The following is a 22,612-nucleotide window of genomic DNA, read 5'->3' as shown; positions in this document are numbered from 1 at the left end:
CTGCATGCTGGGAGGCTGACGTCACTCCGCCATCGCCTCATCGATTCCTCTCCTCAAACAGACTCCTGATTCTCCCACTCGCTGCAGTGAATCTCTTACTATCTTCTCCCGTTATTCCCATGATTACTGGTCCTCCTAACTTGCTACCTTCATGCCTCCTGACTCCCTCCCGCGGCCTCGCTGTTCAAGACTTTCTGCTTACTCTTATCCACTTACGTTCGCCTTACTAATGCAAGAGTTAACTAGTGTCTACTCTTTCACCCCTTTTACTGGTAAACTCTGGATCTTTCTTCCTGTTGATGTACTTTCTCTTGCCTATAACTTGTGTCAAGAGAAGACATTGCAGAAAATTAATTGCTCTTCTTATCTCGGCTCCCCATTTTCAGAGGGAACGGCATTATGAGCGGGTCTCTCTCTCTCTCTCTCTCTCTCTCTCTCTCTCTCTCTCTCTCTCTCTCTCTCTCTCTCTCTCTCTCTCTCTCTCTCTCTCTCTCTCTCTCTCTCTCCTTTGCCCTTGTTCGATCTCCGTGGTACATGAAAGAATGCAGGCATGACTGTCATTGTAGGCCGCCGTGATTGACAAGCCGGTGACTTGCCGTACTAAGTGACTGAAAAACTGGTGCTGCCACAATACCTTATTTGTATTCCAGCCTGCCTCAGAGACACCCACAACACCTCAGCTGATACTCTTCCAATACCACTGACCCTGCAGCTTGTTAGTCCAAGTTTTCTTTCTGTTGGGCTCCGTCAACCACATCCATGTTTTTTTCTGTTCGTCTCTGTCATCCCTGTTTGTGTCGTGCACTCGGCGAGTCGACAGTGAGCCTAGCACGATATATGTGTGAAGGAAGACTCGAGGCTGTGCTGTTCTGGTTCTCACGACGTGACAACCGTTGGTGTCTGCAGCCCGTCAGTCTGCATCCAATGCATCCTGGAGGTGATTGCTTTCAGAACAGAGGCGCACATTCCTCACACTTTCTCCATTCCTGAAGCTAGAAACCTCTTGTTTTAACCCGGCTTGCCGTGGCGGTACAAACGGGCGCCATATGGCACACGTGTAGTTGTCCTGAATTGTGCTGAATATGTAGTATAATTCCCTGAAAATATTATTTCATTCTAAGAGTGTCATTATCTTAGCTAACCCATTTTACTTCCCTTCCATCGCCCTCTTCCCTCCCTTACACGTAAACGGAGCGTTTTCCTGAATAAAAGTGAAAATAATGCTGTGGGTGAAGAGAGTCAGGAGGGCATTGGGCGCCGTCAGCTCTCCACAATGCCAGCCTGTCTAGCTTTTTTGTTTTCTTTCTTTCTTTCTTTCTTTCTTTTCTCCAGTGAGTTTGCAAAAGATTTTCTTCCCGTGGGCAGCGCTGCGACCACAAGTCAAGGCGGTCACCTGTGAGCGGCAGGCAGCGGCCCCGGGGCAGCACGCCGCCACGCCGCCACTTTCCTTCCTGGGTGGAGGTTTGCTTGCTGTCATCCTCCCCCAAGGGTGACCGCTCTGAGCCTTCACTTACCACTCGACCACTTGCATTTACTGCTATTATAAATAAAAATAAATTCTAAATTCCACCATTAGTCGAGCACATCCCTGCACGCCGCTGTCCTTCCCGTGCATCCTGTTGTGTTCAGAAAGACCCGTGGACTCAACAATCACCACTTCCTCGCCTCGCCGCCTCGCCTCGTGGGTTCATTGCTGCTGTGCTCTTATTCCTGCATCAAGTGTGGCAGCGTATCACCTCGAGCGGTGCGAAACTTCCTGCACAAATTTCCACGCTTATGCTTCTGTCTTCCTAATAAGAAAAAAAAATGCTGCATATAATAATAGATAAATTAATGGAATGACAAGAAATTATAACTTTCAACGTATTTTATCATGAGCAGCTAGAAAAAATGAAAAGAAAAACACTGCAGTGAAGAAAAGAAAAAAAAAAGAAAGGAAGAAAAAAATCCTGGAATAGATATTTCTTTAACTTGAATGTACTGATGATTTATTTATTTTATTATTACTCAGCTCATACATGGACTAACAGAGAGAGAGAGAGAGAGAGAGAGAGAGAGACTGTAGAAAACGGGAAATTTGATGGTAGCGTAGCAAGTGATCTCTGAATCCATCAATCCAACTCTCTCTCTCTCTCTCTCTCTCTCTCTCTCTCTCTCTCTCTCTCTCTCTCTCTCTCTCTCTCTCTCTCTCCTGCTGACCAATGACCAATCCCGTTGCACAGAGGAATAATGGCTGTGATTACCGACCAATCACGAGGCCCCGTCTGGAGGGAAAGGGGAGGGGGTTGCAGGTCACCGAGGGGAGGGGAAGGAAGAGGGAGGGGGAAGGGGAAGGGGTGGGAATGGGAGGGAGGTAATGGTGGTGGTTGTGGGTAGTTTGTATGTAAATTCTTTAGTATCTATTTATTTTTATTTTAGTGTTTTTTATGTGATTTGTTATTTTTTAAGGTTTTTTAGAGGTTTTATTTTATTAGGAGTGTTTGTTGGTCTGTTTGTTTGTTTGTTTGTTTGTGTTGTTTCTCGCTTGTTTCCCTTTTCCTTCTGTTCATATTTTCCTGTGTTCCATTTCCTCCTCCTCCTCCTCCTCCTCCTCCTCCTTCTTTTCCAGTTCACGGTTCATTCACAGGTGCTCCTTCCCTTCCTGCCCCAGCCCTTCCCTCCCTCCCTTTCCTCTATCCCTCCCTTCTACCGGATGTCTTCGTTCGGACACTACTTCCGCTACCGAGGGAGAGAAGGAGGAAAGGAGAGAATGGAGGAAAAACCAGAGAAGGAAGGAAGGAGAGAAGGAGGGAGTGAGGGAGGGAAGCAAAAAGATGGAATGATATACGCAACTTTTTATCTTTCTTTCTTTCGTCTTTAAAGTCTCGCTCAGTTAGAGAGAGAGAGAGAGAGAGAGAGAGAGAGAGAGAGAGAGAGAGAGAGAGAGAGAGAATAATTTTGGCTGTAAAGGAAGAGTAAAGGGTTGAAACTAAAGGGAGGACTCTCATTCATAAGTCAATTTGGGAGTGTGTTTCCTGGCTCTCTCTCTCTCTCTCTCTCTCTCTCTCTCTCTCTCTCTCTCTCTCTCTCTCTCTCTCTCTCTCTCTCTCTCTCTCTCTCTCTCTCTCTCTCTCTCTATTATTTTATCCTTCATTTTCTATCTTTTTCTTCCTTATTTTATTTTTTATGTCATTTCCGTGTGTGTATGTCCGCATGTCTCTCTCTCTCTCTCTCTCTCTCTCTCTCTCTCTCTCTCTCTCTCTCTCTCTCTCTCTCTCTCTCTCTCTCTCTCTCTCTCTCTCTCTCTCTCTCTCTCTCTCTCTCTCTCACTTCCGGTGCCCGTGATTTCGGCCAAGTGAAAATCGCCGGAAACAAGACAGCAATATTTTCCCTCCTAACCCCTGTCCTGTCTTCCTTGGGGGGAGGGGGGCGGGAGGAGGAGGAGGAGGAGGAGGAGGAGGTGGAGGAGGTAGTGGTGCGTTACTGTTAGAAAAATTAAGCGTTACTGCGGTGCCATGGAAGAGGACGAAGGGGAGGAAGAGGAGGAGGAGGAGGAAGAAGAAGAAGAAGAAGAAGAAGAAGAAGAAGAAGAAAAGAGGAGGAAGGAGACAGGAGGAAAGAGGAGGAGGAGGAGAGGGTATGACACCATAACTGCCGGATGTGATGCGTTCCGGGCCGTGGGCAAGAGGGAGTGAGGGGGGTGAGGGCGGGCAGGTAAAGGTGTAGGAGGAGGAGGAGGAGGAGGAGGTAGTGGAGGAGGGGAGAGAATGATTCAGCCTCAAGGCATGTTGGTGGGGGAGGAGGTGCCCTTGGTGGAGATACGAGTGGTGGGGGTGGAGAGAGAGAGAGAGAGAGAGAGAGAGAGAGAGAGAGAGAGAGAGAGAGAGAGAGTCGAGTGTGGGTGACGGGGGGTGAGTGGGTGGGCGTGGGTGAGAGTGGGCGGTGGTGGTGGTGGTGGTGGAGAGAGGAGGGTGAAGTGGGGGAACCGCATGGTAGTTGAGCCTCACAATTGGGCAGAGATTGTCATAATAACTCCACCATTACTCCCTCCCTCTCTCCCTCCCCTTCCTTCTCTCTCTCTCTCCCTCTTCTCTTCCTTCTCTCCCTTCCTCACTCCTTCGCTGCCTTCTTCCTCTCGCTCCCTCGCTGTAGCTGGCTTCCTTCCTTCCCTCCTTCATTCGCCCAGACACAAGAGAGAGAGAGAGAGAGAGAGAGAGAGAGAGAGAGAGAGAGAGAGAGAGAGAGAGAGAGAGAGAGAGAGAGATTATATGAGAACAGGTGGACAAATACAATGTAGAAAACAATCCCAGAGTAGAGAGAGAGAGAGAGAGAGAGAGAGAGAGAGAGAGAGAGAGAGATTATATAGACAAGACCACGTAACTTCAAGCATCAGGGTCTTGCAGTCATCACATCCCTGCAAGGTTCTGTAGGGTGGCATGCGGGACCCTGGATATGAGTGTGTGACGCAGTTTGCCTCGCCTCAGCTCTGTCCTCTCACAAACGAAGCGCGGGGAGGTTGTTTTCACTTCTATTTCGTCTAAAACCTTAATCCTTTCACTGCGATATGCGACTCTTTAACACTGAAACCAACGTGTGAAATCTTTGTAAGCTTCTGCAGGAAAGATCGGGATGAAAAGAATGGGTTTTTTACAGTTTCTAGCCAGTGTTATGTTTGGAGGTGGTTGGAGGATGGGAAAAAAATGTCACAGAGCGGTTAGTGATTGATGAAAGATGTGCCAAGTACTAGTGAAAGGGTTAAGGTGACATTCCTTCTTTTCGTAAAAATCTTATTGTTTTGATTAACTTTATTTCAGTCTTAATTCCATTGGTCTCTGTTCATGTGTAATACTTAAACGTTATGTAAACTGTAATGCTTTTCCTTTTAACACTTAATGCTATAGGTGTATTTTTGTAGCACTCAGAGCAGTACAGAAATATAGTTTGCTTGGACAGATGAAGTAAAGAAGGATAAGTTGAATTAATTTGATGCTTTCTGCCCCACGGGAATATTTAACATGTTTCAGTATAAAAAAAATTGTGTCTGGAAAGTTTTAAGTGTGTATGGGAAAAGAATGTGTAGAAGTGAAAGGATCATTCTGTTTGACTACCCTGTTGGGACTGGCATCCTCAGTGGTTCTTTTTATCAGACTTTTTGTTGCCCTCGGCCGGAGTCCCTCGTGCATAAAAAGAATGGCAAACACATTCCTTCTTTTCTAGAGTTCTGGAGCATTCTATTAACTTATCCATGAAGTATATGTTTGAATTTACTAGTCTTTTTGTATGTGTAAGTTTTATTTCGTCTATTAACCTTAAAAGTCTGAATATCTTTAACCCTTTTGGAATTCTGAAACATTTAATCAACTTACAGAGATTAGACGTAATTCCACTAGTCTTTTTGTATATATAGGTTTATTTCGTCTATTAAACTTAAAAGTATAAATTCATATCTTTAACTTTCGTGGAGTTGTGAAATACGTAATCAACTTGTAGAGAATAAACATAATTCCACAGATCTCTTCTTTTATCAACCTCCAGCAGAGAAAAGATCCTAACTTCACGAGCACCGACCCTTAAGGACAAACACTGCGTTGTGCTAGGTACAAAAATAAGCCTTGACGGTCCACGCGCGGCGGCCTCTTTCGCAACATCCGACGTGGGAATGCAACAAAAGTGTCACCTTATGGAAATGCGGCGTGAAGAGAGTGCCTTGTGTGTGTCCTTGGCGGGGAGTGTTGTCTTAATAAACCCCGGAATCTTGTCACCTTTAGAGAGAGAGAGAGAGAGAGAGAGAGAGAGAGAGAGAGAGAGAGAGAGAGAGAGAGAGAGAGAGAGAGATGCAGGAAACCCCACGTCTAGAGTGTGAAAATTTCTAACGCCAAAAGAAACGTCCTTCGTGGATGTGCTTGAAGGCTCCTGACTCGCGGAGGAAGTGGAGACGTAGGCAGGGAGACGCAGTAGAGGAGAGACAGGTAGACAGAATTAATAAACATATAGACAGATAGATTTAAGTAAGACAGGTAGATGAGAGGGATAACTTATAAACAGGCAGGTAGATGTAAGTAAAAGAGACAGGTAGACAGAAATAGTAAACTTATAAACAGACATATTTAAGTAGGAGAGAGATAGACGGGACTGGTAAGCATGTAAACAGACAAGCAGATATAAGTAAGAAAGACAGGTAGACAGGAAAGGTAACTTATAAACAGGCAGGTAAATGTAAGTAGAAGATAGACAAATATACCTTGATAACAGAGAGAGAGAGAGAGAGAGAGAGAGAGAGAGAGAGAGAGAGAGAGAGAGAGAGAGAGAGAGAGAGAGAGAGAGAGAATAGACAAACGTACTAACAGGTATTAATATTAAATAGATGTATGTTGAAGATAGGCAAAATATATATTGACAGCTGAGTGAGAAAGATGATAGACACGAAAAGATAGATGAAGGTAGAAAATAGATAAATAAACACTGAAAGAAGAAGAAATAGCAGAAAGAGACAAATTTTAGACAGACTTAGAAAATAGTTGACAGGAAGAGAGGTAAATAGCATTAATAGTAACTAAACAGATAGACAGATGCTGACAGATAGACAAATGAACATATAACGAGATAGACAGACCCTAAACAGTAGACAAATTGATAGTAAGCAGACACACATACATACAAATAGTAATAGTAAACAGATATATGTGCATAGATAATGGACTGACAAATAGACAATTATTAAACATGCATACAGGTGGATATACTTACAGAGACGAATGTATTAGGCATGTATACAGAGAGATAGGCATTAATATCAGTCAAATAGGTGGATATAATGGATGAATGTGTAGTTGAATAGAAAGCAGATTATGCGATTAAACGATCAGTAGATGTATAAAGAAGAAAAAGCAAATATTTAACAACTGAAAGCCGTGCAGAGGTATTTAGTGATCAGCCAAGCAGTTGCATCAGAAGTGGTAGGAATTGATAAATACACAAGTGGAATAGATAGATGGATTGAATGAATGCATAAGGAATATTAAAAGAAGAAGGATATATTGGAAAAAAGACTGTTTACAAAATGAAGAAATAGATAAATTAAGTAAATATATAAGTAAATAATGGAGGGAGGCTGATGTGATATCTCAAAGCAGAAAAATACATTGTAATCCTTAAAAAATTATCGTAATGTTGAAAGAGTGAAGAAAATAGAAAAATAAATAACTAGTAAGAAGTAAACTAGTAATTTGTAAGAAAGAATATTTATTTTAAACTTAAAGAGAAACATTTGCATAACATATTAGACATTATTGCATTTACAGCATTTACATATATTGAGAGAGAGAGAGAGAGAGAGAGAGAGAGAGAGAGAGAGAGAGAGAGAGAGAGAGGTAGCGCAAAGGTAAGGGTAGGAGGAAGGGAGGGCAGGAGGGAGGGAGGAAGGCATGAAGGACAGGAGGAAAGGGCAGGAGGGAGGAGGAGGGGAGGGAGAAACTGGCGCCGGAAGAAGCCACATCCGGCCGGAGTGACGCCAACCTGGAGTCAGCTGGTACACACACACACACACACACACACACACACACACACACACACACATATTCATCGCTGTAAGAAAATCATATTCAGCACGTGCATTCGTACACACACACACACACACACACACACACACACACACACACACACACACACACACACACACACACACACACACACACACAGCCACACCCAATAGTGAAGAATGGCACCTCAAGAACGCTTATATTACACCCCTCATCTCTACACCCCCCTCCCCGCCTGTCTCCCCACTACTTGAATAATAGGGAGGGAGAGAAGGCTGGACGGCAAATAGGGAGCGTAATTGATATCTGTACAGCATACCACACACACACACACACACACACACACACACACACACACACACACACACACACACACACACACACACACACACACACACACACACACACACGTTATGTTCAAGTATTACAGGTGCATGATAGGGAGAGGAAGATGGTAATGAGAGAGAGAGAGAGAGAGAGAGAGAGAGAGAGAGAGAGAGAGAGAGAGAGAGAGAGAGAGAGAGAGACTTGGTAGGAGTAGCAGCTTTAAATAAGGTAGAGTGATTACAAGAGGAAATGGTTGGTAGATGGAGAAAGTGATGCATGAAAGGAAGGAAGTGAGGAATGGGGCAGAAAAAAAGAGATGGGAAAGGAGAATGGGTGAATAAGAGTGGAAATACGAGAGAAATGGAATAAAAGAACAGAGAGGGAGAGAGAATGTGTGAGTGAGAGGCAGAGACAGGTGAATAAAATCAGAAATATGATCAAATATAATAAAAAAAAATGAAACAGAACAAACAAGAAGAATGAGTGAGAGGGTGAATACATGATAAAAGAGAATAAAGAATAAACAAGCAAAAAAAAGCTGGGAGAGAGAACTGGGTGAGTGAGAGGCAACAGGGAAGGTATGAAGGGCGTGAGTGTGGCAACATGAGGGAGAGGGAGTAGAAGGGTGACAGAGGGAGTGATGGGGGAGGGGGGCAGGGCTTGAGACCAAAATAATGGGCGCTACGGGGGGATGACCACAGGCCTTCGAGGAGGTAAGGAAGGAAGGAGGGAGGGAGGGAGGGAAGGGAAAGTCCAGGCGAAGAAGGAACAGAGAAGTAAACACAAGAGATAATGGGCGTTTATTGAAGGAAAAATATGATGATGGTGAAGAGGAAGAGGAGAAGGAGAACTAGAAAGAGAAAAAGAAATAAAAGGAGTAAGAGGAAAAGCAAGTGAAAGAACTGGAGAAGGAGTAGAAAGTGTAGAAGGGGAAGGAGGAGGAGTAAGAGAAAAAAGTGGTGAAGGAACTGAAGGAAGAGGAGGGAAATAAAAGAATAATAAAAAATAAACTAAGACCGGAAGAGAAAAAAAAGTAAGCATACGTATAATGAGTGAGAGAGAGAGAGAGAGAGAGAGAGAGAGAGAGAGAGAGAGAGAGAGAGAGAGAGAGAGAGAGAGAGAGAGAGAGTGGTCAGAGTAATTGCAATACCACAAGCAGACCTGAAGGCAGAATTTGGCAGAAGATTTATTATCTACATACTTACTGACTGGAGGAGGAGGAGGAGGAGGAGGGGAGGAGGAGGAGGAAGAGGAGGGACAGACTTCTACATATTCTTCCTGCAGGGGGAATAACAAGACGCCTCGGGCAATAAGTGAGGTGTTCTATCTTGATTTTTGTCTTTATTGTTGTTGTGTCTGTTTGTCTCCGAGGTTTTAGATCAACGCTGCAACCTTGTGCCTTGTGTGTGATAAGTGTTGTTGTGGTGGTGGTGTGGTGTTGTGGTGGTGGTGGTGGTGGTGGTGGTTTTCGCGAATGTATTTATGGGTTTGGTGCGTGTTGTGTTGTGCTTGGTGCTTTTGTTATTGTTGTTGTTGTTGTTGTTGTTATTGTTGTTGTAAAGTGAAGTAAATTGGTGTGTGTGTGTGTGTGTGTGTGTGTGTGTGTGTGTGTGTGTGTGTGTGTGTGTTGTGTTGTGTTGTGTTGTGCTTGGTGCTTTTGTTGTTGTTTTTGTTGTTGTAAAATGGAAGTAAATTCTGAGTCTTCCGTTTTTTTTTTTTTCTCCCTCTTTCTTCTTCTTCTTCTTCTTCTTCTTCTTCTTCTTCTTCTTCTTCTTCTTCTTCTTCTTCTTCTTCTTCTTCTTCTTCTTCTTCTTCTTCTTCTTCTTCTTCTTCTTCTTCTTCTTCTTCTTCTTCTTCTTCTTCTTCTTCTTCTTCTTCTTCTTCTTCCTTTTGTTAATTATTATTATTATTATTATTATTATTATTAGTAGTAGTAGTAGTAGTAGTAGTAGTAGTAGTAGTCCTTTTAAAAATTATACTCTCTCTCTCTCTCTCTCTCTCTCTCTCTCTCTCTCTCTCTCTCTCTCTCTCTCTCTCTCTCTCTCTCTCTCTCTCTCTCTCTCTCTCTCTCTCCACCCCCTCCCTCCCTCTCCTTCCTCTCCCCCTCCCTCTCAGATCAATAATAATTTCTTCCATTAGCACAAAACTAACACCGCAAAACTAACACCACCTTTATCAATTACTTACCATTCTGTACGTGGCAACCGTAAGTCACAACATTAACTTCTGTCAACACCACGCAGCCGACCCTATTATTACTCATGCTGCACACGGCGGCAGTAAGGAGGCTGCAGCAGTAACGATATATTTCCACAGCACCACACTGACACACGCAACACCAGCACATGTTAACACCCAGCATTGCCTCATTCGTAGCCGCGTACACCACAACCCTGCATCACTGTGTTGTATAACTGAGGGGCTTTGCGATTTCGAAATATTAAACCTTCACCACCAGCCGCTGCAGTTACATGACTAGAATACACCACGAGCTGAATATACTCTCAACTCAAGAACATAAGGGAAGCTGCAAGAAGACTACTCGTGGCATTCCCTGTAAGAAACATACCTACCTGTTTCCACGTGTCTCAGTCCATAAATTTAAACCCAGTACCTGCTTTTGTGTTTCCTCCTTCCTGTGATTTCAACTCTTTCAGGAAGGATGTTTCAAGATGTCCTCCAATTCCAGATGACACTTTAGATCTCTCTTTAGGGACTTGCACCTCATTGGGCTCTCTCTCTCTCTCTCTCTCTCTCTCTCTCTCTCTCTCTCTCTCTCTCTCTCTCTCTCTCTCTCTCTCTCTCTCTCTCTCTCTCTCTCTCTCTCTCTCTCTCTCTCTCTGACAGTGTCCTTACATGAAAGAAAAAGACTTGCTGGTGTCTGTATTGATGCTTCTTGACTACTGCATTACTTCAATTTTCTGTAACGTTCTGAGTGTTATCCAGAGTGTTGAAGGCTGTTCATCCAAACGTTTGAGATATAAAGGTCTGCTTCATCCTGTGTTTCCTCACCGATACGATCCTCATACTCGTCTAACCAGTAAAAAAAATCTACCAGCTGACATCCGCCGAAAAAAAGAATGTAATAATGATGAATAGAAATAAATAAATAAGTAAAATAAACGTTTGAGAAATAAAGGTCTGCTTCATCCTGTGTTTCCTCACCGATACGATCCTTGCACTCGTCTAACCAGTAAAAATCTACCAGCTGACATGCGTCCCCCCCAAAAAAAAATAAATAAATAAATAAATAATAATAATAATAATAATAATAATAATAATAATAATAATAATAATAATAAATAGAAATACATAAATAAATAAATAAAAAATATGATAAAAAATAAAGCATCCAGCAACAAACTTCCACCAGAAAACAAACAAATAAATAAAATAAACAAATAAATAAAAAATAGAAAAGAAATATTTAAAACACCATCTTGCTAACCTCCACCTATTGCCATCCACTTTTCCTCCTCCACCTACCACATCCACTTCCCTTCTTGATCTTAGCCGAGTTCATAAAACCTCTTCAATACCTCATATTTTAAGTTCCGTTCCGTTTATAGAGATGGAATTCACTAGGGTTTTCGACATCATTTGGGGGCGACCGTACAAAGGCGCTGCATCTCTTGAATAACACAAAAGAAATGTAATGATTAAATATGTATGTGTGTGTGTGTGTGTGTGTGTGTGTGTGTGTGTGTGTGTGTGTGTGTGTGTGTGTGTGTGTGTATGCATTTAAGGTCCCATTCTGAAGTAATGTGGAGTAATAGGGAAATTCTACGTTTGCTTGTATGTGTATCTCTCTCTCTCTCTCTCTCTCTCTCTCTCTCTCTCTCTCTCTCTCTCTCTCTCTCTCTCTCTCTCTCTCTCTCTCTCTCTCTCTCCCCTATCTTTATCACATTTTCTTACTTTTCTCTACTTTTCCGTTCCCTATCATCTTATTGTATTTCGTTCTTCCTATATTCTCTCTCTCTCTCTCTCTCTCTCTCTCTCTCTCTCTCTCTCTCTCTCTCTCTCTCTCTCTCTCTCTCTCTCTCTCTCTCTCTCTCTCTCTCTCTCTCTCTCTCTCTCTCTCTCTCTCTCTCGCGGCCACACCTGCCACTTAGACACACACCTGTTGTGCCCCAGAGCGATGACAGGTGTATAGCGGAAGTCCACGTGTCCGCAGGTGGAGGAGGAGGAAGAGAGGAGGAGGAGCAGGAGGAGGAGGAGGAGGAGGAGGAGGACAATGTATAGTTCTTTTGAAGTGGATTTGGACCTTTCCGATAGGATTAAGTTGAGAGAGAGAGAGAGAGAGAGAGAGAGAGAGAGAGAGAGAGAGAGAGAGAGAGTGTGTGTTAGACTATTTTTAGGATCAGAAGAAAAATAAAAAAATACGTAACGATTAACCTAAAAAAAAAGAGGAAAACAAAAAAACAAGTAACGGAATGTAATAAGAGGAAGGACGATGATTATAAAAGTGGAAATAAATAAATAAAGAGAGATAAGCATGAAGAGCAAAATAGTTTAACTGAGAATTTAAAACGAAGAAGTGAAGAAAGAAAATAGGAAATGTTACGTATGAGAGAGAGAGAGAGAGAGAGAGAGAGAGAGAGAGAGAGAGAGAGAGAGAGAGAGAGAGAGAGAGAGAGAGAGAGAGAGAGGAAAATTAGAGGGGAAAGTAGAGAGAAAGGAGGAAAAAAGTTGCCCTCATGTGTTCTTTCAGCTTTGTGAGGGCAGGAAAGTATATTTGAATGAAAGAAAGAAATGCAGAGACAGAAAATAGAAAAGGTAGATAGGAAAAAAAATAAAAAGAATCGCGTACTGTCTTTTGAAGGTAGAAATATAAGGAAAAACTAAGAAAGAAGGGAAGTAAGGAAAAGAAAGAATGAAGGTTTGAAACACAGAAGTACGCGTAAGAAAGAAAATACATGAATAGAAATAGCAAAAAAATAAATAAATAGAGGAAAGGAACAAAACAGACGAGAGCGAAGGAAGGGAGGAAAGGTGTTGAGGCCCAGGAGGGAGGAAAAAGAGACCTCTGGAGGGAAGATATTTGAAGGCACCGAAGGGGGAGAGAGAGGAGGGAAGGATGTAAGTGGAAGAAGGAAGACTGATATTTGGAGGCATTAGTGGAGAGAGAAGAGATAAAAAAAAAAAAGCTTATAGGAGAGAAAAGTAGGAAGGAACGATAAATTTAGAGAGAGAGAGAGAGAGAGAGAGAGAGAGAGAGAGAGAGAGAGAGAGAGAGAGAGAGAGAGAGAGAGAGAATGTCGTTTGGATGCTTTGATGTATGAAAGGTGGGGAAGTATGCAAACACAAAGGAACACAATGGAAGAACGAACAGCCGCATTATCTGGTGATCTATACGAGGTCTTTAATGAGAAGCTGTGCTGTTCTAACCCACACAACACAACACACACACACACACACACACACACACACACACACACACACACACACACACACACGCAGAATGACAGGCAGCGCTACAGAACAGTATGGGAAACGAGGCATACTGTGAGGCACCGGAGGGGAAGAAGTATGATTTTTGAGGAGGTACTGACGGAGGGAGGGTAGGAGGCGAGACTGTAGCAGGGTGGGAATTGGGGGGTGGGGGGAAGGCACTCCAACTGGCTCCGGACATTTACCTGTACTGGCGACGTACACGACTGACCACAACGGTACCAGGTGTGTGGGCTCCTCCCCTCACCCCTTCAGCCCCTCACCCCCCTTCAGCTCCTCCCCTCACCTGCCCATACCAGCACCGCGACCCAGGTGGAGTGCTTAATGGGAGCCACTGAGGCCTTGGAGGTAACGGAGGGACGGAGAGATGGAGGGAAGGAGGAGTGGAGGAAAGGAGGTGTTCCGTGCGGGTTCGTACGCGGTGTTCGTGGCTCGTGGCATTGCGCGAGAGTCCTGCCTAGGGTGGGTGCGTGTTGGGGGCCGCTACCCCTCCCCCACACCCTCCCCAGGCTGTTTCTATGCCCCTACATGGCCTCAAACCACGCAGGATGCCCCAGGGAAGCCCATACCCTCCCTATGCCTGAAGGGAGGAATGGGGAGTGATGGGAAAATAGAGAAAAGCAAAGGATAGATTTGTTGGCGGCGGTATGTGGTACTGTCAGTCTTGCATGGCTGCTTCCCTCCCTCCATCTCTCCCTCCTCTCCTTCCCTCCGTCCCTCCCTCCTCCACCAACACGCTGGCGACTTTCCCTCCACCCCTCCTGCCCTCCGTGCCTCCCTCCCACCCTCCCCCACTCCAGGAACACTAAAATATACCAAAATACCGCTTCGCGCTGGTCAACTTTCAGCGTTCTTGGGTAATTTTCTGACAATAACACACGTTCCCTGGGCCTTGAGTGTGTGTGTGTGTGTGTGTGTGTGTGTGTGTGTGTGTGTGTGTGTGTGTTTATTTTTTTGTGTAGTGTTTTCTCTCTACCAATGTTTTCTTTCGTGGTATTATATTTCTCTCTCTCTCTCTCTCTCTCTCTCTCTCTCTCTCTCTCTCTCTCTCTCTCTCTCTCTCTCTCTCTCTCTCTCTCTCTCTCTCTCTCTAAAAAGCCTTACAAAAACGTGAATAAGACGCATTATCTGTTGCAACCACCACCACCATCACCACCACCACCACCACCACCACCATCACCACCACCACCACCACCACCACCACCACCACCACCACCACCACCCTCTCCCTTTAAAACTACCTCCACTTTGACCCTTTTCTTTTCCCTCCCCTTTTTCTTCTCCCCTTTCCCTCCTCTTCCCTTTTCCTCCACCCACCCCTTACCTCCATCCATACATCAAAGACCTTCCACCTCCTCCACGTAGTTCTCTCTCTCTCTCTCTCTCTCTCTCTCTCTCTCTCTCTCTCTCTCTCTCTCTCTCTCTCTCTCTCTCTCTCTCTCTCTCTCTCTCTCTCTCTCTCTCTCTCTCTCTCTCTCTCTCTCTCTCTCTCTCTCTCTCTCTCTCTCCTAGTCCTTCTGTGAGGGGAGAGGGAGAGGGAGCGGGTTGACCACTATACCGAGGAAGAAGGAAGTGCTAGTCGCCTCACATATGATTGACGGTGAACGGCCTCCTCCTCCTCCTCCTCCTCCTCCTCCTCCTCCTCCTCCTCCTCCTCCTCCTCCTCCTCCTCCTCCTCCTCCTCCTCCTCCTCCATCAGCTTCCTTCAATTCCTCGTTCCTCTCTCCTTTTTCTCCTCCTCTCAGAACGTTCCAACACTTCTCTAGTCACACTCGCCCACACACCGCAGGTATGGTCAGGTCTGGTCACCGATACTCACCGAGGACCTGAATTGCCTGGGAGTTCAATAGGGAGCGGTAAAAATTCTGATGTATCGAGGAGAGACTAAGGAACATATTCAGAAACACCTCTAGCTGCACTTACAATACTTTCAATAGGCTCTAGTTGAAGATACACTGGGTTTTAATGATTTTTTTTTTTATGGTTCTGTTGATAGATTAATGAGATTTCTACGTTATTTACAAAGGAAGCAGTCTTGGGAACACGGTTAATTGTCTCTGTGGTGTTTAGAAATGAGTATGGTGAAAAAGGAACGTGTTTCTGAATATGGTAAGGCAGGTTGACATGTTCGTTCTCTCTCTCTTAACCCTTCTGATGCTATGAGTTCACTTATAAATTGTTTGGATGGACATGAGAAAAAGGGAGGGGAATTTAATCTTTGCTAATCTACAGAAATACGTGTTTTTAAGAGTATGTAGTAGGTCTTCTGAAAGTTGTAGGTGATTATGGGAAAAATTGACTAACACTGAAAGGGTAATTAGTAAACGAAGGATTAGAGTGAGAACAAATAAACGTTTTGAAATACTAAATGATTTTTTTTTTTTTATAGAACATGTAGCAAGTCTTGTAAATTGTAGATACGAGTAATTATGGAAAAGATTGACTGGCAGTGAAAGGGTAATTAGTAAACGAAGGATTAGAGTGAGAGAAATACTAAATAAATTCGATCTGAGTCCCGGAGGAGAATTTCGGATCACAAGGCAGCAACAAGAAGAAACTGAAATTAACACACCTTCATCTTCTGGTTAGACACAAATTTCCGAGGACTTATAATCTCAATTCACTAACACTAACCCGCATCAGCCTCCTCCTCCTCCTCCTCCTCCTCCTCCTCCTCCTCCTCCTATTGTTGTTGTTGTTAATATTATTTTCTTGTTTTTTTCTTTCTCCTTCTATTCATATTTTCCTATTTTCCATTTCCCCTTCCTCCTCCTCCTCCTCCTCCTCCTCCTCCTCCTCCTCCTCCTCCTCCTCCTCCTCCTCTTCCTGTTGTTGTTTATTATTGTTGTTGTTGTTGTTGTTGTTGTTGTTGCTGTTGTTATTCTCTTGTTCTCGTTTCTCCTATTCGTATTTTTCTGTGTTCCTCCTCCTCCTCCTCCTCCTCCTCCTCCTCCTAGCTGTCTTACATAATATATGGACGTTCAGATGGGAGAAACCTTCTACTACTACTACTACTACTACTACTACTCCTACTACTACTACTACTACTCCTACTACTACTACTACTACTACTACTACTACTACTACTACTACTACTACTACTACTACTACTACTACTACTACCTGGGATAAAATCTGAGTTATTAGTGGCATTTGGAATGACTTTTTTTTTTTTTTTTTTTGCCGACCCAAAGGTGAACCGTTATCATCACCATCTTTTTTATTGTGTATTGTGCATCACCACCACCACCAGCACCACCACCACCAGGAGTACTGTTTCCCTCCCTTCTCTCTCCTCCTCCTCCTCCTCTTCCATTGGTGTTATCAGTGTTGCATCCACCACTTTTGTCAACACCATTCGTTAAGTCTAACCTCATCATCACTGTTATCACCCCCAGTGAGATCATCACCACCACCATTATCATCACCATTACCTTCATCACCGCCACTATCATCAGCATTACCTTTATCACCACCATCATCATCATCAGCAATAACTCCATTCATTACCTTCACCATCACCACCACCACCACCATCACCATTACCTTCACCACCACCACCACATCATCATCATCATCAACAGCACCACAATATAATAGAATCATCACCACCACCATCATTACTATATCCATTCACCACGACTGCCACCACCACCACCACTATAAACATCACCATCTCTCATTGTTTTTGCCACCATCATCACCACCATTAATAACAGAATCATCACAACCATTCACACCACCACCACCACTACTACTACTACTACTACCACTACTACTACTACTACTACTACTACTACTACTACTACTACTACTACTACTACTACTACTACTACTACTACCATCACCCCATTCATCGATAGAATAGACAACACCTTAATGACCACCACCACCACCACCACCACTACCACAACCACCACCATTACATGCAGTTCCCGCTACTACCACCACCACCACTACCACCTCAACAATCACAACTACATACGCACAATCATCACCTTTCCCGCCATCACCAACATTACCTCCACCACCACCACCACTACCTCCACCACCATTACCATCACCATTACTCCCTCCACCGCCACCACCACCACCACCACGACCACCACCACCACTGTAATCATCGGTATTTCCCCCCCACCTCCCTCCCCCACCCCCTAACCCCCCAACCGGTAGTGGAACACGGCATCCACTTCCGGTTGCCCTCCCTCCCTCCCCCCTTACCCCGGGCATTGTTGTCGTCATGCCCACCTGACTCTCTCTCTCTCTCTCTCTCTCTCTCTCTCTCTCTCTCTCTCTCTCTCTCTCTCTCTCTCTCTCTCTCTCTGCGTTCGTATATTTTCCATGAATCGTGTGTGTGTGTGTGTGTGTGTGTGTGTGTGTGTGTGTGTGTGTGTGTGTGTGTGTGTGTGTGTGTGTGTGTGTTTACATGATATCAGACCCCAAAACCACAAACACTCATTCCAGTACCTGTGAAAAAATAAGTAAATAAGACTGAAACTAACATATCTACACAATCAGAATGCTAACACTGTAGTTTAGATCAGGTAAGGTTAGGTTAGTTCAAGTTAGGTCAGTTGAAATTACGTTCGGTTTGGTTAGGTTAGGTTTGGTCTGGATAGATTTGTTTAGGTTATAATATAAGGCTTAGCTCAGGTTAAGTTAGGTTAAGTTAGGTTAGGTTAGGTTTGGTTAGGTTTGGTTTAGTTAGGTTAGGTTAGATTAGGTTTGGTTAGGTTAAGCTAGATTAGGTTTGGTTAGGTTAGGTTAGGTTAAGCTAGGTTAGGTTAGGTTAGGTTAGGTTAAGCTAGATTAGGTTAGGTTAAGCTAGGTTAGGTTAAGCTAGGTTAGGTTAAGATAGGTTAGGTTTGGTTAGGTTAGGTTAGGTTAAGCTAGGTTAGGTTAGGTTAAGCTAGGTTAGTTTAGGTTAAGCTAGATTAGGTTAGATTAGGTTAGGTTAGGTTAAGCTATGAAATGGACTTAAGGGAATGTAGGGATTAAGATGAATAAAGGACAGAGAAGTGGTAAGATTAAGCAAATAAAGCAAAAAGTATTGATTATTGAGGCACAAATAAGTGAAAGAAAGCAAAAGATAGTGATAAAGAGTAAAAGAGACAAAGAAAAATGTAAAGGTATTATAGTGAAAGAGAAAAAAAAAAGTAGAGAAAATAAAGAGTAAAAGTAAAGAATCGAAATCTGATGTAGCGGAGTGAAGGGAACAACACACACACACACACACACACACACACACACACACACACACACACACACACACACACACACACACACAGGAACATCCATCGCCAAAAAAAAAAAGAAAAGAAAAAGGAAAAAAGAAAATTATGGCATGAGGGAAAATTTCAGACCACGCCCCTTACTAGACCCCCCAAAAAAAATAAATAAATAAAAACCCCTTTCCATAAGTTTTTGTTTGTTTGTTTGTTTGTTTTTTGTTTTTAGGGTGCTGTTAGTTACTCAGGTGTCATTGTAGAGCACGTGTGTGTGTGTGTGTGTGTGTGTGTGTGTGTGTGTGTGTGTGTGTGTGTGTGTGTGTGTGTAAACGGGCCTCATGTAGGATAAGAACACAGTCTAGTTAAGGAAAAGGAAAACACACACACACACACACACACACACACACACACACACACACACACACACACACACACACACACACACACACACACGGGCAGGGTTGAGTTGCTTTTGGGTAACCTTACCAGAACAAGGCACCGTAACGCTAAATAACAAGGGGAGAGAGAGAGAGAGAGAGAGAGAGAGAGAGAGAGAGAGAGAGAGAGAGAGAGAGAGAGAGAGGGAAGGGGAGGCAAGGGAAGCGTGACAGGGGGGAGGAAGGTAAGGATTTGAGGGGAATTGGCAGGGAGTGCATGATGGTGGCAGGGGAGGAGACGTGTGTGTGTGTGTGTGTGTGTGTGTGTGTGTGTGTGTGTGTGTGTGTGTGTGTGTGTGTGTGTGTGTGTGGCAGGGGCAGGGGAGCGTAGCAGGGGAGACAATGGGAGCAGGTGGGTGGGGAGGAACACCTGCCCGCCGGAAACTGTACCCACGCCCTGTAAGTTCTCTCTCTCTCTCTCTCTCTCTCTCTCTCTCTCTCTCTCTCTCTCTCTCTCTCTCTCTCTCTCTCTCAGTCTGTCTCGTTTATTCTTTCGTTATTTGTATTTTTGTTATGTTTTATATTTCCATTCTCTCTCTCTCTCTCTCTCTCTCTCTCTCTCTCTCTCTCTCTCTCTCTCTCTCTCTCTCTCTCTCTCTCTCTCTCTCTCTCTCTCTCTCTGTTCGTCATTGTTACAACACCCACTCGAAGTCACCATCACTCACTCACTCACCACTCACTCCCCACTCACCACCACTCATCACCACCGCCACAACAGGTAGTGGGGATGAAGTTAGTGACCGTGACGGGCAGTAGGAAGAGAAGGGGAGGGAGAGGGAGGGAAACGAGGGGAGGGAGGGAGGGAACACCAGTAGCCTAGACTATCACCTCCCTCCTCCCTCCCCTATCTCTCTCTGTCTCTCTCTCTCTCTCGCTCTCCCCTTGACATGGGTGAGTCATCGAGAGAGAGAGAGAGAGAGAGAGAGAGAGAGAGAGAGAGAGAGAGAGAGAGAGAGAGAGAGAGAGAGAGAGAGAGAGAATATTAATCTAAAAACAGGAAGATCAAAAATGAAGTCCAGAGGAAGTGGGGAAAGAAAGGAGATAAATGAATGAATTGAAGGAAGGAGGAAGGAAAGAAGGGGAAAAAACGGTAATTACGAAGTAGAGAAAGGAAGAAAGTGGGAATAGAAACTGCGGAAAAATAATAGAGAAGAAATCCAAGAAGGAAAATGAAAGCAGGAAGGAGTTATGAACCATTAAGTGAGTGAGAGAGAGAGAGAGAGAGAGAGAGAGAGAGAGAGAGAGAGAGAGAGAGAGAGAGAGAGGACAAAACATTACAGTGACCTAAGAATTAAATGTCCCGGCACTACCGTTACACAAACCTCTCTCTCTCTCTCTCTCTCTCTCTCTCTCTCTCTCTCTCTCTCTCTCTCTCTCTCTCTCTCTCTCTCTCTCTCTCTCTCTCTCTCTGTGTGTGTGTGTGTGTGTGTGTGTGTGTGTGTGTGTATTACCGTATATTTTCTAAGAATCTATCTTTTCTTACTGAGAGAGAGAGAGAGAGAGAGAGAGAGAGAGAGAGAGAGAGAGAGAGAGAGAGAGAGAGAGAGGTGCATTACACAGGTAAAACGGTACTCGTACTTGTGAGATGTAAGGTGCGTGATAGGAACCAGACTTCTACAGAGTGACAGAGTGACGGAGTGTGGCAAAGACACACACACACACACACACACACACACACACACACACACACACACACACACACACACACACACACACACACACACACACACACACACACATGTACACGAGTCACGATTTCAGGTGTTTTGATGTGGATGGAATGGAGTTGTTCAGGGGCGGAGGGTGGAGGAGGCAGTGGTGGTGATTAGTGGCAACAGCACCACCACCACCACCACCACCACCACCGTTCAGTCGGAAGCGGCAGTGCTGGGTCGACGAGTGTTGGAAATTCGGCGTGTGCGTGCGTGTGTGTGTGCGTGTGGCTCCTCGTGCGTCTCTCTGCCCTCACGCACTCTCACTACAGACACCCCTGCCTCACCCTGCCCCTGCGCGCCCTCCATGCCCCGCCACTCTCCTGCAGAAGGCGAGGGAGACGATAGCGGAGCGTTGGCGCATGGTGGTGCGGTGCTAGCGGGGCCGGCGGGGCGTGTGTGTGTGTATGTGTGTGTGTGTGTGTGTTTGTGTGTGTACGGAGGTTCGCTTGGGGCGGCGTGGCGGCGGTGGCAGCGGCGGCGGTGTGTCCGAGCGGTTCATTCACCCAGCGGAGTGCGTGGCGCCGGGGCAGACTCACGCACACACGTACACATGCCGCGGCGGGAGCATCACAGCACCGCCCTGGACAGTAGGCGTACATGAGGCTGCAGGTCTTCCCGGAGGAGGAGGAGAAGTGTGATCAAAGTGAGTGTTGTGGGTGAGCGGCGGCGGAGGGCGGGGGCGGCGGTGGTGGGGGAGGGGCGGGGCGGGGCGGGGTAGCGGCGGCACAGCACGCGAGACTCAGCAGTGTGGGAGTGACGGGGCACCGCGCTGGCTGCCCACACAAGCTTCGCGGCCTCTGCGTATCGATTTTTGCGTGGCGCTGGGGCAGCCATTTTAGCTAGAGCGGCGCCCAAGGGTAGTCGGTGTGTGGCGGCGGCAGCAGACACCAGCGGCGACGCAGCAGAGGCTCAGCAGGAACAGCAGTGAGCGTGGCGGCTAGGCAGGTGAGGCCACACGCACCACAGCACCTGTCTACCCAAACACACCTGTCGTCTCGCCACCACCACCACCACCACCACCACGCCCGCTAGCACCCACATCAGCAGGCACCACCGCCACCAAGGTAAAGCAGAGCAGGGCACACCAAGGGATGACGAGGCACCGCACGCCCCACTCCACGCCTGCCTTGTGGCACTGTCATGCTGCCACGCCACCACTACCCCCACATCCCTTGCCCCGCCTCCCCTGCCCCTCTGCCCGGGTACCGCAGCAGGGCATCAGGGACAAACAGATAAGCCCACCATACGGCCCCGGTCTGTGTGTGTGTGTGTGTATGTCTGTGTATGTGTGTGTGTGTGTGTGTGTGTGTGTGTGTGTGTGTGTGTAGAGATAGAGACACGATGTTACTGTGGTGTGGTGACGACGGTGATGGTGGCAGTAATAGTGATAGTGACTGTGTGTAGTGGTGGTGATAGTGGTGCCAGCAGCATAATAGTGGTGAGAGTGCCGGTGCGTGGCATCACCGTGGTGGTGGCGTCGCAGTGGAGCAGTGTGATGGTGGTGGCGGTGGTGGAGGCATAGGTACAAGCGGAGTGGTGGTAGTGATGTGGCAGTGTGGTATCGCCGCAGTGGTGGTGGAGGTGGTGGTGGTGGAGGTGTCGCAAGTGACTATAGCACAGAAGCCAGACCACTGTTGCCCTGTGTACGTGCCATGCCCTCGATGCGTGGCTTTAGTGGGGGGCGCAGTGAGGGGGAAGGGCGTGGGGACCGCTGGGGTGGTGGTGGTGGTGGTAGTGTTAGTGGTAGTGTCACTCAGCCCTTGTACGTAGTGTGTGTTTTGTGGTGTGGTAGACGTGGTGGTGATGTGTGGCGGCGTGGTGGTGATGGTGGTGGTGTTATGATTGCAGTGTTGTTGTTTGTTGTAATGACGAAGGGTTAGGATTATATAGTTCACACACACACACACACACACACACACACACACACACACACA

At 45.6% G+C, this 22,612-nt stretch overlaps 2 protein-coding genes across 7 annotated transcripts in view; one reads left to right on the top strand and one right to left on the bottom strand.

The window, feature by feature from the left end:
- LOC135113726 (uncharacterized) overlaps window positions 1-10,161 on the bottom strand; it is a 42,915-nt gene extending 32,754 nt beyond the window's left edge. The window contains exon 1 of the mRNA XM_064029254.1: window positions 10,032-10,161. The gene's annotated coding sequence lies outside the window, so the exon portion shown is untranslated. The remainder of the gene's footprint in view (window positions 1-10,031) is intronic.
- LOC135113727 (uncharacterized) overlaps window positions 1-22,612 on the top strand; it is an 83,010-nt gene that overhangs the window by 34,293 nt on the left and 26,105 nt on the right. Inside the window, exon 1 of one of the 6 annotated variants that reach the window (XM_064029255.1) lies at window positions 20,771-21,321. The exons of 1 other annotated variant lie outside the window; for it this stretch is intronic. In XM_064029255.1, the coding sequence (XP_063885325.1) occupies window positions 21,276-21,321 (46 nt within the window). In that variant the 5' untranslated portion in view covers window positions 20,771-21,275. 4 more of the 6 variants (XM_064029259.1, XM_064029258.1, XM_064029261.1 and 1 more) reach the window with 4 other exon arrangements.

The sequence above is a fragment of the Scylla paramamosain genome, chromosome 26, assembly GCF_035594125.1.
Source record: "Scylla paramamosain isolate STU-SP2022 chromosome 26, ASM3559412v1, whole genome shotgun sequence".
In the NCBI taxonomy this organism is placed as follows: Eukaryota; Metazoa; Arthropoda; class Malacostraca; order Decapoda; family Portunidae; genus Scylla; species Scylla paramamosain.
This window is presented reverse-complemented; position numbering and strand designations above follow the sequence as displayed.